This window comes from Platichthys flesus, chromosome 12 (assembly GCF_949316205.1).
Source record: "Platichthys flesus chromosome 12, fPlaFle2.1, whole genome shotgun sequence".
In the NCBI taxonomy this organism is placed as follows: domain Eukaryota; kingdom Metazoa; phylum Chordata; class Actinopteri; order Pleuronectiformes; family Pleuronectidae; genus Platichthys; species Platichthys flesus.
In genome coordinates this window covers 23,059,688-23,073,246 of record NC_084956.1, presented here as the reverse complement: position 1 = coordinate 23,073,246, position 13,559 = coordinate 23,059,688, and the positions used below count along the sequence as shown (strand labels likewise).

Sequence of the window (13,559 nt, the reverse complement as noted above, 5' to 3'; positions counted from 1 at the left end):
CTCATATTTTTATATTGGGATCAATCCACATTCACAAGAAAATGTAACATTAGATGGACAGATAAAAAGTGTAAACTGCTGAGGAGTCTTGAGGAGTGACAGAATTTTGCATATGTGATGAAAAAGCATTAGGTTTAGTTTTGTGAGGTGGTGACTCACTTTTTGTGGGAGTGTGTCTGAGTGTATGAAAAGGTGTAACAGAGGTCTTTTGTCAGACTGATTGTTTGTTTCCTGGGATCAAAAGAGAACTTGTTTGGATGTGTGTCCTGGAGCAACATATTAACCTTTCTTTTGTTCTCCGTGGCAGTTCAGATAAAAGTGAGGCTGGCTTTGCTGAAATAGAGGGTAAATTGCTCCATTTACATCTGGCCAGTTTGAGCTTGCTATGTTCTTTGTTTGTGCTCTGCTCAGAGAAAAAGGAGCCGAGAGCTGCTTGTTGTCTTAGTCGATGTTAACAAGGTTAGAGCAGCCACCGCTGCTCAGCCCCAAGAGAAAGCTGTACTGCGCGACAATTAAACTTCACATTTAGAGAAGCACCAAACAGCACCCAACAAGTCGTTGGAGAAAGGATTTATATTCATTAAATGTTTTATTGAAATGTCATAATAAACAATAGCTGTAGTGAGAGGAGTATTTCATCCACTCCTGCAACCCGTTATACATATAGTTACTGTTATTCTGGTTTGAGAAGTGTTTCACTGGCTCACATCCAGTTTGACTCTAGTGGGCTCTTTAATTCTGGGGCGATTATGATGTTGCCGTGTATGAAACCTTTTCAAATTATGTAGTCTTTTACAATGTGTTGAATGTTTCTGAGAGCAGAACTGTCTTAGATTTAAGCTGTTTTTTCTAATAATATTTATGTCCAAAAGTATGTATAGAAAACCAAGGTTTTTTTTACAGGTGTCAGAATAATTCTATACATTTGAATACAACTATATTTCTTCTGCTCTATTCTTGCTTGGGCAAGTGTGTAATAATTGTACAACTAAGAGCGTACCCTGGAAGTAGAAGCCTCCATCTTTAGATCTGCTGCTGCACTGGAGTTTTGTGTGCTGTGCTACATAATTAGGTGCATATGAGGGTCTGTGACTGTGCATATATTGCTTCTGTAAGTGTGTGTAAAAGGGAAAATGCAGCTATTTAGACCTCAGCAGAATAGACTTGTATGATCTCCTTTGTAAATCTATTGAAGGCACAATGGCTGCACTGCAGCCAGTGGTACAGCTTTACACACACAGCTACAGAGCTCCTTCAATTTGTGATACTCTGCACCTTTCAGTGTTTTTTTAACCTGAAATATCACTGTCCTGAATGTGTCTGTGTGAATCGTAAGTAAATGGTCTGTACTCAAAGCACTTTATAGTACAGCTCTTGCCATTCACCCATCCACATACATTCATGCAGAGCATCTACTGTATGTGCAACACCTTTCTCTATGAGAAGAGGCAGTTTTGGGCTTCAGCATCTTGCCCAAGGAGACTTCGGGATGCAAAATGGGGAAGACTGCGATGACCTTCTGGTCAGAGGATCCTACCCCCCATTCAGCCACAGCCACCCCACTCAGCACTGGCATCAGCTGCCAAATGCCTTTGGTATTTATATGTAAGTTTATATGTAGAAAATAATGGTACAATCTTCACTCAACTCTTTAAAGCTAAGACTTTTTCCCCCTCAACCATCAGAAATAAAGTATTTATATAAAAACTTTCTATTAAACTATGAAAAGCATTTTTTTTTTTTATGTCTGTGTGGCCTTATAACTGTGATCAGATCGGATATGGACTGTACTGTCAGTTGCGTATTGTGGATACATGTGCTTTTCAACGTCCATTACTTTGTTGTATGTTGCAGTGATTTTCTCCTTTTTATTGTTAACAACTTTACGTCTCAGAGCGTTTATCCACAGAGCCGAGCTGCTCACTAACTAATGGTCACGGTGTGATGTGAAGCGGAATAGGCCTTTATAGTCCACATTCTCCCTACAGCAACGTGCTTTTCTCTGCAACGTCGTTAGCCTTCATGGAAGAGCTGTAACATGGCCTGATCAGATTAAAGTCAGTCGCAAACAAACACACACACACACGTTCTCATAGGTCACCTTTTGGGACTTTAAATAGATTTTACATTAATTTCCGAATGACTTATTCTAACCATAAACACTATTTCTCTAACCCTAAACTAAATAAAAAACACTTTATTGACACGTCAATCAAAACATCTGCCTTTCCCCAGTACCCTGGTTTTTAGTCTGAAATTGTCCCCAAACATAGCCTATGGCAGAAATGTGCACACACTTCGTAAGAAAAGAGTAATCACTTTTACAAGTCTTTAAAAAATGGGTCTAGTCACTGGGTTGAAAGACCTACCTCATCCCTCATCAATGCTGCTAAAAACTGTAATCTTGATGTTTCCTACACCTGACATCTATTGCACTTCTGTCCATCCCAGGAGAGGTTTCTACACATTTTTACCCTAGCTTGCAGCGTTAGCTCGCGAGCTAACGCTCCGGGCTCGCGCTTCACCATCCCCCTGAAGCAGCACTCGCTCGCTGCTGCTACCCGTCAGACATCTAAGTGGCCGCATAAAGATGCCGATCGTTGAGGCAGAGACCCCCGGGCGTCGGTGCCGTCTCCCCGGGGCGAGGGTGGAGCGCGAGCCTGGCTAGCATTATCTCGTGAGGTAACGCTAACCAGGCTCGCGCTCCGGGGAGCTGATGGTGGGGGGTGGTCCAAGGCCATGTAGCGAGACTCCCTATATGGGCGTGGTTGGAACATTACGCATTTTTCGGTCGTAATCCCATTCGACGCCATCTAGCGTATAGTTTCTGACATAGAGGAACCACAACAAATCATGGGAGTTTTTGGGACGTAGACATGCCAGATACCCAAATTAACATGTAGAAGCACTACAAAAATGGAATTTTCATAATATGCGCCCTTTAATAAAACTCTTCACTCTAACCAATTTTCTTGTATTAAGAGATTTCTCTTATTTTGAAAGAGCTATAAATAGTTCCTCCAAGGGAAAGACTTAACATACCTTTACTTAAGAATCATGATGCATTAATCTGAAGGATTGGAAGCACTATGGTATAAAAGTCCTTTTACTCTGTTAACATTTCTGTGTTTGAAACTTGCCAACAAATGGAGGAGAGGAGGTTCTTTAGTAATTTGGTTGTCAGTTATGATAATGGTCCAGCTTTTCCATCTTGTATAGATCATCTGTTTATTCAAGGCCAGCCCTAACTCAATCACTGCCAGTCTACCAGAACCCGTTACAAATGACAGCAAGGGAAATTACAGTCATTCATCTCCGTCAACCCACATCATGTCTGCCCCTCTTCTCTCCCTGTTGATCAGGACACTCGTACCATCTTCTCCTCCACCTCATTTAGCCGTTTCCCTGTACCTGTAAAGATTCCACCATAGATCTCCAGTACGCTGACAGTCTCCACCAATCACTGCTAAAATCACATGGAACACAAACCAGATGATCATCAGCATAGGAGTTGCAAATGTCACTATACTGTACAGTCATTTGACTGACGGCCTGTCAGGCATGAAGCAGGTCACCTCCGCATCACAACAGGTGTGTTGTGGGATATGTGACTTGGACTGTGTGCAGTGGCTGTTATTAAGGCAGTCGGGGGTGGAGGTTTAATTGCAGCTCTCTCCTCTCCTACAGAATTGCCCCTCTCAGTTTGAGTCTCCCGTTAAAGTGCTGGAGGCAGATGTCAGTGAAGCTGTTGAAGCATTTGTCAGCATACAGTTTTTTTTTTTCATTCTTTTGCATCTAGACCAAACAAATTGCAGTCCCTGTGAGTTATAGACGTTCAACATTTAGAATATAAATAGCAGTGAACACGTTGGTTATTTGTTAACCTTTTGTTGTTGTCTTGTAAACATGATATGTTTTCATTCAGTGCTACTCAACAAAATGCATTGTTCGTAAAAGGAATGCAAACTGTATGTTCTGGAATGGAGCTCACTATACTGAGATTAGGGTAAACTAGAACAATTATTAATGCTATGATACACTGCTCCTCCAGGTAGCCGCCCACACCACAGGTGCATTATACAAATACAGTACTAACAAACAAACACAACTTTCTTCAGCACCGCATGCTTTATTTACCAACCATACAGTGCCTTGCATAAGTATTCACCCCCCTTGGACTTTTTTCCATTATGTACTGTTACTAACTGGAATTCAAATAGACTTAAATAAACTTTTTCCCGTTTGATCAACAAAACATGCATAGTACTTTGGAGGTGCAAATTACATTTTATTGTGACACAGACAATAATGAGAACAAAAAAGTTGACATCTGTTGGGTGCATAAGTATTCACCCCTCTGTGTCAATACTTGGTAAAACCCCCTTTCGCTGCAATTACAGCTGCAAGTCTTTTGGGGTATGTCTCTACCAGCTTTGCACATCTAGAGATGGAAAGGTTTGTCCATTCTTCTTGGCAAAAAAGATGAAGCTCAGTCAGATTGGATGGAGACCGTCTGTGAACCGCAATCTTCAAGTCTCGCCATAGATTCTCTATTGGATTGAGGTCTGGGCTTTGACTGGGCCATTTTAAGACATTAACATTCTTTAATCCAAACCATTCCTTTGTAGCTCTGGCTGTATGTTTAGGGTCATTGTCTTGCTGGAAGATGATGCTCCGCCCCAGTCTCAAGTCTTTTGCAGACTGCATCAGATTTTCTTCAAGGATTTCCCTGTATTTGGCTCCATCCATCTTTCCCTCTATTCTGACCAGTTTCCCTGTACCTGCTGAAGATAAGCATCCCCACAGCATGATGCTACCACCACCATGTTTCACTGTTGGGATGGTATGCTCAGGGTGATGGGCAGTGTTGGGTTTTCGCCACACATAGCGTTTTGCATTGAGGCCAAAAAGTTCAATTTTGGTCTCATCTGACCAGAGCACCTTCTTCCACATGTTTGCTGTGTCTCCCACATGGCTTCTGGCAAACTCCAAATGGGATTTTTTATTGATCCCTTTCAACGATGGCTTTCTTCTTGCCACTCTTCCATAAAGGCCAGATTTGTGGAGTAGACGACTAATAGTTGTCCTGTGGACAGATTCTCCCACCTCAGCTGTGGTTCTCTGCAACTCCTCCAGAGTAACCATGGGCCTCCTGGTTGCTTCTCTGATTAATTTTCTCCTTGTCCGACTCTTCAGTTTGGGTGGACAGCCTCCTCTTGGTAGGTTCGCGGTTGTGCCATATTCTTTCCATTTTCTTATGATGGATGTTATGGTGCTCAGAGAGATGTTCAAAGCTCTGGATATTTTTTTATAACCTAACCCTGCTTCATATTTCTCCACAACTTTATCCCTGACCTGTTTGGTGAGCTCCTTGGTCTTCATGATGCTGTTTGTTCAGTAATGATCTCCAACAAACTCTGAGTCCGTCACAGAACAGGTGTATTTATACTGAGATTAAATTGCAGACAGGTGGACCCTATTTACTAATTATGTGACTTGCAAATGTGACTTGTGAATGCAATTGGTCGCACCAGATCTTTGTTAGGGGTTTCACAGTAAAGGGGGTGAATACATATGCACTCAACACTTTTCAGATTTTTATTTGTAAATAATTGTGAAATCCATGTAATATTTCCCCCCACTTCCAAATGATGCACTATTTTGTGTTGGTCCATTACATAAACTCACGATGAAATAAATTTTAATCTGTGGTTATACCATGACAAAATGTAGAAAAGTCCAAAGGGGGTGAATACTTATGCAAGGCACTGTATGTGACAATACCCTGATTTACAATATTAAGTTTCTTACTTTTATACTCCCAAAAATAGCAATATGTATAAGTCATTAATTATAATTTCCCTTATAAGTACAATTTAATTCTGTGATCTAATAAGGTTGTTCATCAATATAGTTTTCTATACTTACCACCTATTTTTTCAAAGTGTTGATTCAAAACACAGTATATTAAAAATTATTCCAAATCACTATGTATGTTTCTAAACCAGGGTTTTCCATAAATATTGAAAGATATTTTAAAAGTTACAAAAACTTGGTTTAAAACAAAGTTTCTGTTTGATTATCTTCACTGTCCGACTTTATTTGGTTGTTTGTTGTCAGGATTAAACACAAATTACAAAAATTGATTTCCATGAACTTTTGTGGCTGGCTGGGGCAAGACCCCCAAAGAAGATCATATAACATTTTGGGGCAGCTTCAGATCAGGGGTCGGACCCAGGAGTATATATTTTGTAATTTTCTTTAACATTGCAAGACATTTTTCACCAAATTTCTATAGACTCATACATATCATTCCCCTAAACATACCAGATTTTTCTCATCTGGACCCATGATTTATAATTTTTAATCAATGAAAATGTTACAAGTTGTGACCCAGATCAAATGCAGAGCAAACATAGCCTTGTTGGTGGATGTCTTATTCTTGCACAAAACAATACTACCAGCTGTTGTGTGTTTATTGCTCAGTTTTTGTCTTATCACCTGTATACATCAGACGGAGGTTATCAAGGGGCTATGTGGCAGCGTTGGGATGACCTTCAGGCATGTTCCTGCCACTGAGGGGGACGCAGTCCACGTCAGCATTGAGACGGTCACAGCCAACTCTCCTGCATCCACAGCAGATCTGCAGAGGGGAGATCGCCTCATTGCCATTGGAGGTATGACATGTCAACAAATCAATAATAAGTTGATATCATAAGTTTTTGTTTTTTTTATGCATAGTTGGTACAACATATCTTTAAAACCACCAGATGTGGTTATAAATATCGTTTTACATTGTATAAATACTTTTTAACACTGTCATTTATTTCTTTATACTATCGATTGAAAACCATCTCACTGTTGTTTCTGTTGACAGGTGTCAAAGTGACATCTTCAGTTCAAGTACCCAAACTGTTGAAGCAGGCTGGAGACAGGGTAGTGGTCCTTTATGAGAGACCGGTTCGTCACCAGACTTCCTCTTTGGGAAGCTTAGGAACTCTTCAGGAAGGCTTTGGGCAGCTCGAAGAAACCGGTTTTATCCCTCAGCCAGGTGGCTATGAGGAGGATCCAGCCCCCATCACCACCCTTTCTGACATATCCGATGGCAAAGACATGGACTCTGAGTTTGAAGAGTTGATTGTGGACTCCAAACCTAGTCAGACTGGTAGCCCTCACAGTACCACAAATACCAGTGAAACTAAGGAGGATTTCTTACTTACAGTAAACCAAAGCCCCAAAAGGACTGTGGCCAACTTGGCCTCCAAGCCCCTTGGTTCCATATCACCCATTCTAAACCGCAAGCTAAACCTGGTGGGTCTTCAGTCACCATTAAAACCTCATCCCAAAGAATCACCAAAGCCCTCACCACATAAGACCAGTAGTGATCCAAGTGAGGGTCTGCAACGCCCCACTGTTCCTCCCCCACCTCCTCCCTCTCGCCCTCCAGTGCCGCCAAGACCTCAGATAAGGTTGACAACAGCCTCTTCAGAAACCAGTCTTTTTGAAAGTGTCGATTCTGCTACAACTTCTAATGCAACTGTTGCTCCTATAGTGACTGCCGCTACTAGTGCTCCTGAAAAATCTCCAGAAAAGGTTCCTGTCACTGGAGCCAATGAGGAGAAGGCTGGCACAGAGAAAGTATGTGTCAAACAGGCTGACACAAAGCAGTCCACTAAGCCAAATGAATCCACTGATGAGCTGCCAGCCCTTCCCTCTGCAACCAGCAGTAGCAAGGTTGATCAAGCAAAGGACAAAGCTTCAGAGTGCTCGTGCAGCACACGAGACAGTCTAGAAGACCACTCCATTTGGGAATCTCCAGAAACCATGTTTCGTAATCAGACAGCACGCTGGCCCAAAGCCTCAATGGTGTTTGATGTAGAGAGCAATCACAAGTACCTTAATGTGGCCCTGTGGTGCAAAGATCCCTTTAAGCTGGGTAGTTTGTTGTGTCTGGGTCATGTGAGTCTCCAACTGGAGCATGTAGCCCTGGAATGTATGGCCACGTCTTCAGCAGAGTACCAGAGCCCCTTTAGGCTTGGGCCTCCAGAGCCCAGAGCCAATGTCAGCCGCACTGCACTACGAAGTCTTGGCACCCACAAGGGCTTCAATGAGAAGCTATGTTATGGAGACGTGACCCTGAACTTCTGCTATTTAGCTGAGGGTGACTTTGAATTTCCAGGTGGGCTGGTAGAAAAAGAGCGAGAGGGAAGTCTTCTTGATGAAGATTTAAAGGAGAGGGAGAGGGAACATATTCCTTCAACACCACGGGATGACTTGGCCTTTGGCACTATGCAGTTGGTAGAGGTTCGTCACAACTTCCAGGACACACAGTTCCAGAACCCCACCTGGTGTGAATATTGCAAGAAGAAGGTTTGGACCAAGGCAGCCTCTCAGTGTATGATCTGCGCCTATGTTTGCCACAAGAAGTGCCAGGACAAGTGCCTCTCTGAAAATCCCTTCTGTGTGGCAGCAACTGAACGTCGTGGAGCTGACCCTGAAGCCAAATCCACCATTACCCGGGCGACTGGACTAACGCGCCATATCATCAACACCAGCTCCCGCCTGCTTAATCTCCGGCAGGTACCTAAGACTCGGCTAGTTGAGCAGGTGGCTGATGTGGTGCCTGGAGCGGTGGAACCCTCACCCAAGCATACACCCAACACTTCCGACAATGAGAGCAGTGATACTGAGACCTACACCAGTGGTGCCAGCCCCTCAAAGCAGCCCGTCAGCTGTGCTGGTAGCAGTAAACTTGTACGCAAGGAAGGAGGGCTGGATGACAGTGTGTTCATAGCTGTGAAGGAGATAGGGCGTGACCTGTACCGGGGGCTGCCCACAGATGAGCGCTCCCAGAAGCTTGAGTTGATGCTGGATAAACTGCAGCAGGAAATTGACCAGGAGCTGGAGCACAATAACGCCCTTATGCTAGAGGACAAAGAGGCCACAGATGCCCGTCGTAAAAACCTTATTGGTACTGCCCTGGCGAAGTCTGGGGAGAGATTGCAGGCCCTTACCTTGCTAATGATCCATTACCGGGCTGGGATTGAAGACCTAGAGTCGGTGGAGAGCACCTCTCCTTCAGAGCAGCAAGGTTTTAAAGGAAAAGGAGAAGGCCTAGAAGACGAAGCCTTGATGGGGACAGAGGTCTATGACAGTGACATCGGCAGCCCAGTGGAGGTGCAACTGCTAGATGACATTACCGAAGAGCAGATCTGTGTGGAAGCACTCCACTAAATAAGACTAGAGAAATAAGTAAGAGGAACATGCTCTGTGCACCTTTCTCCCTATCAAACAGTATCCTTTTGGACAGGAATTGAACAGTCAGTTTTAAAAATTGGGGTTGTTAGGTCCAGGTTTTGATCCACTTCATTTTTACATGAAAGAAATGATAGGAAAATGAATTTCCTCCCTAATAATTTATGGTAATTCTGTCATTGATGTTTTGATTTGCACAGTGTAGTGCCGTCCCCATGCTTTCCATGTGTCTCTGGGGTTTAAAAGGGAAACTTGAAAGCTACACTTATCTGCCCTCAGTAGTGCTGCACATTAATCCTTCAGTTTAGTTTTCCTCTGCAAAAGGTCATTGTAACAATTTGATTTAGTTTGCTTTCTTGTCTGTAACTGCTTTGTCTTTAAGGACTTGGGACTATGTGCACATTTATGTGCTGCTAGTTTGAATTATCTTAATTTTGGAGAAATAGTATGTATTTAATATATGTTTATATGAAGGTGAAATATTGGAGTCAATATTAATGTGAACACTACTAAGGGAAAGTAGGTTTACACATCCACCTCTGTGTTTGTCTAATGACCCTACAAGGAGTCATACATATCTTTTGCTTTGAGCACTGTTTACAGTAATATATTTGGATTTTAGAAGTGACTTTCCCTGCTCAAAAACTCTTTGTGATTTCAGCATGATTATAAGTAAAACCTAATATATAATTTGCCTCTTTCTGTTGTTTTATTTGTTTGTCTTAGTCAGGCCAAACATGTTGTTACCCATAGTTCCTTCCTTCATAGTTTCCTTTGAAGGATGAAGAAATGTTATTTTTTGGGGTTCTATTTTTCATTTCTAATATGTATGTACGGTTTTCTCTTGACAAGTTACATTCTGTACAGATTACCCATCCAAATTCTAAAACTCTACGAAGGCACATAGCAAACTGTCATGGATGAGATGAGAAAGGCACATTTGCCTCTTTTTCATTGATTGTTACCAATGATCTCTCATGATGTTGAAATTGTTGATGCAGAAATGGTGAAACATTTGCTTATTTACCTGCTTGAGTTTGTTTTCTTTCTATACTTGTTTGGAAATATGTTGATCTGAAACCCTTGTTGTGATAAAAGTTTGCTTTGTCCTAACAGCTGCAATTGGGTTTACATTGGGGCTAAGGGTTGGGTTCAGGCATTTACTTGGTATGTTAAGCGGCTACTTCAAGGAGCTGTGACGTGATTAAGTGGCGCTCTTTCTGTTTCTGTTTTTGTTTCTATACAACTGTTTGGCACCACTTTCCCTTGATTCCCAGCAAAACCATCAATCAAGCATTGATGTAGCCTATTACAATGATTCTATCAGCACTATCTACTGCTCCCAAAATGCCTTGCTGTTCATCCTGTACACCCTTACAGAGCAACTGGAAAACAATTGCTTGTCAAGATGGTAAATGTTACTTTTGTGTAACATTTACCATCTATCCTAAACCACTGAGAAATTGCTGAATCTATTCTGTTGAAGATGTTCTTTTCTTTCTTTCTTTATTCTGATGGTTATCTTGCCAATCAGTGCCACATCAGATATTTCCAGCACAGCAAACACATTTGAGTTTGGTTGTGGTTAAATAAACAGGTTGAGTTTAGGAGCTTTCTCTAAATATGAACAAGGATCAGCACATCAGAATTGTGGCGTTCAACAAATTGTCAGGGTGATCTCAGAGTAGACAGAAGTGTAGTGCCAATGTTTGATTGAAAGCGATGTGCTGTTCAGAACAAAAACAGCCAGTTAAATATAAGAAATTGATTAGCTTGATGGCTGACCATAATCTCCAACCCTGAATAACAGTAAATATTACCAGAATGCATAGAAAATCATAAAGCATTTATCATTGCAGCAGCCTGTGCCCTGTGAGTTGAGATAAATTTAGATGTCAACTAATGGTATAAGAGAAGTAATGAGCCAGACTTGAGCCTTGATCATACTTGGTGGACTTCACTCCAGTGGCAGGTTTGCGGAAGAGGACACGTTTCACACATGTGCACAAGAAAACATGACTTTAACCTCTGGACAGTGAGAAGATGAGCTGCTTTGTTCGGCTGAACAACATGAGAAATTCCCCAAAACGGTGCGTGACTGCAATAAGACGCGAAAGGATGTGGATTACAGTACAAACATCATGACATGCATACATTGCACTGCACGGTTATCCAATTCACTTTTCTGGCGCATGCACAGTCTGCGTGCTTGCTGTGTGATCAGTCTGTGTAGTGTCATATTTTGGGTCGCATGCAGATCACATGGCACACGCGAACCCTAGCTGACTCGGGCAGATTGCAAATCTTTTTGTGGATACCCAGATACAGAATGCATGAATTGGCCTTTAGTTGACGCAAAGGACTATTTCATGCGATTTTTAGTATATTCGATATGTTGCTCATGTAGATATTGGCTTTTCAGCTGCTATTGTCAATCTCTCTCTGTCACTGTATATTCAGATTTTTGTGCAATATTTTTGTAGGAAATGAAACTGGTAATCTGCAATGAATCCCAATGTCTGTGATTTTTCTTCTTTTTTCCCAGAAAGTGTGTAGTTGATCTTCCTCAACCTGAGGGGCGTTGGCGCCTAATGGAAATCTGAGAGGAGTTCACACTGTAAACCCCTCTTAGCTTGAGAAGCACTGCTATTGCTGCTGCTGTTGTTTCAATGTTCTCTTCCACTGAACTCATAATCATATGCTTCTGCCACCCCTCCCCCAGTTCTAACCTTTGAAACTGCACCCGCTGTACAATTGTCCACCACAGCTTCCAGCAGGTCGACATGGTGTTTGTTTCTTTTTGTGTACGTGAGGGATGTAGTACAGCTTTCAAGGAGGCTCATGTGATGAAGCTTTATTGTCCATAACCCAAATAAACAAGCTCAAAATGGTTGATATTGCTCTGCTTTGTGGTTTAATCAGTTCACACAGAAGAACTTTGAAAGCACAATCTGTGATCCAAATGAAAACCAGCAAATATCAAAGCACAAGATTTCCACCTTCTGTTGCATCCAGACTGAATGATGGATCGATTAACACTAACACCAGACAAGCAGAAAGTTAAAGGTTTATTTAAACAATCCAATTCCTGCCTGTATTTTAATTTGAAACTCAAATCATATATGTAATCATACCTCTTATGACTATGTAAAGGTAACTGAGTTGATGAAAGATAGTTTAAACCTGTCCAAGGTCTTTCTCACCAGAAATCTGCAAACCAACAACAGAGCAATTATTTATAAATTTACTTTATTTTTTTTTTGTGTCGCATGAGTTGTGTAAAAACTACCTTGACAACCATGCAGCTGACAACTTATGGCTCATTTGTGCATTTCTGTGGGTGCATGCGGGAGACCATTCAATTTATTAGTGTAAAAATGGGCTACTGTCACTCACACAGCTAAGAAAAATAGGAAAATTACCAAACCTTGCCTAATATCTGAGCACATTGGATTTGAAGAACCTAGAAGAGCAACATGAAAACAGAAGATACTATGTGTCTGTACCAACATTGCTGTAGAAACAGTGTTGTCTGGGTTTTTACTGAAGAGGGAAAGGATGGAAGGTATTGTGTGATCATCCGCAAAGTAATTGAAGCCCAGTGTTGAGATGGACAGGCTGATTACAGTGTGTCTGCTCCCACATTTCCCCTTCATGGTAACTCATTCTGCTGTCTTCCACCACCCAGTATACAGACAATCAATGTGAGTATTTCTGTTACCAAACTGGGAAGAATGCTCTCTCCTCGCTGTTTGACATTTTCAGGCTTACCTATACAGTACATGTTACTGCCCTGCTCACTGCACGCCAATAAAGGGAAACAGCATTTAGAATAACAGACGTCTAAATGCACCATAGGGTAATGGTGCTGAAAATCCATCTGTCTATAATCAGTTTTGTTAAATTCATCTCTGAGAAGAAGAAAAAACATTTTCTGAGTGTACCACATTTAATAGATGATTTGGCCTTCTCACAAGTAAGGAGAAAATAAACAGTAACATCCAATTAATGACAAACATGTAGTTACATGGACACACATGCGTCCATTACCCAGCAACCCTAAACATAAATCTCCATATGTAAATCATAAAAAGAGGATCATGATTTCACCACTTCAGATCCATTACAGTCAAGTACAGTGTTTGACAGCCCATCAGCAGGTTTATGAGGACACAACATCTGGACATTACAGTATATTATAAACACATTGGACATCAAGAGTCTTTGAAAGTTCTCCTTTAAAGTACAATAAATCAGTTTAGTAGACATTTTTTAAAAGCATTTCTGAGAAGCAGAGCTGTACC

General features: G+C 41.6%; 1 protein-coding gene across 1 annotated transcript in view; it reads left to right on the top strand.

Annotated features, from left to right (window-relative positions):
• Window positions 1-12,148, top strand: part of pdzd8 (PDZ domain containing 8) — a 45,292-nt gene extending 33,144 nt beyond the window's left edge. The window contains exons 4-5 of the mRNA XM_062401184.1: window positions 6,515-6,677; window positions 6,878-12,148. Coding sequence (XP_062257168.1) covers window positions 6,515-6,677; window positions 6,878-9,234 — 2,520 coding nt within the window. The 3' untranslated portion in view covers window positions 9,235-12,148. The remainder of the gene's footprint in view (window positions 1-6,514; window positions 6,678-6,877) is intronic.
• Window positions 12,149-13,559: the final 1,411 nt, after the last annotated feature.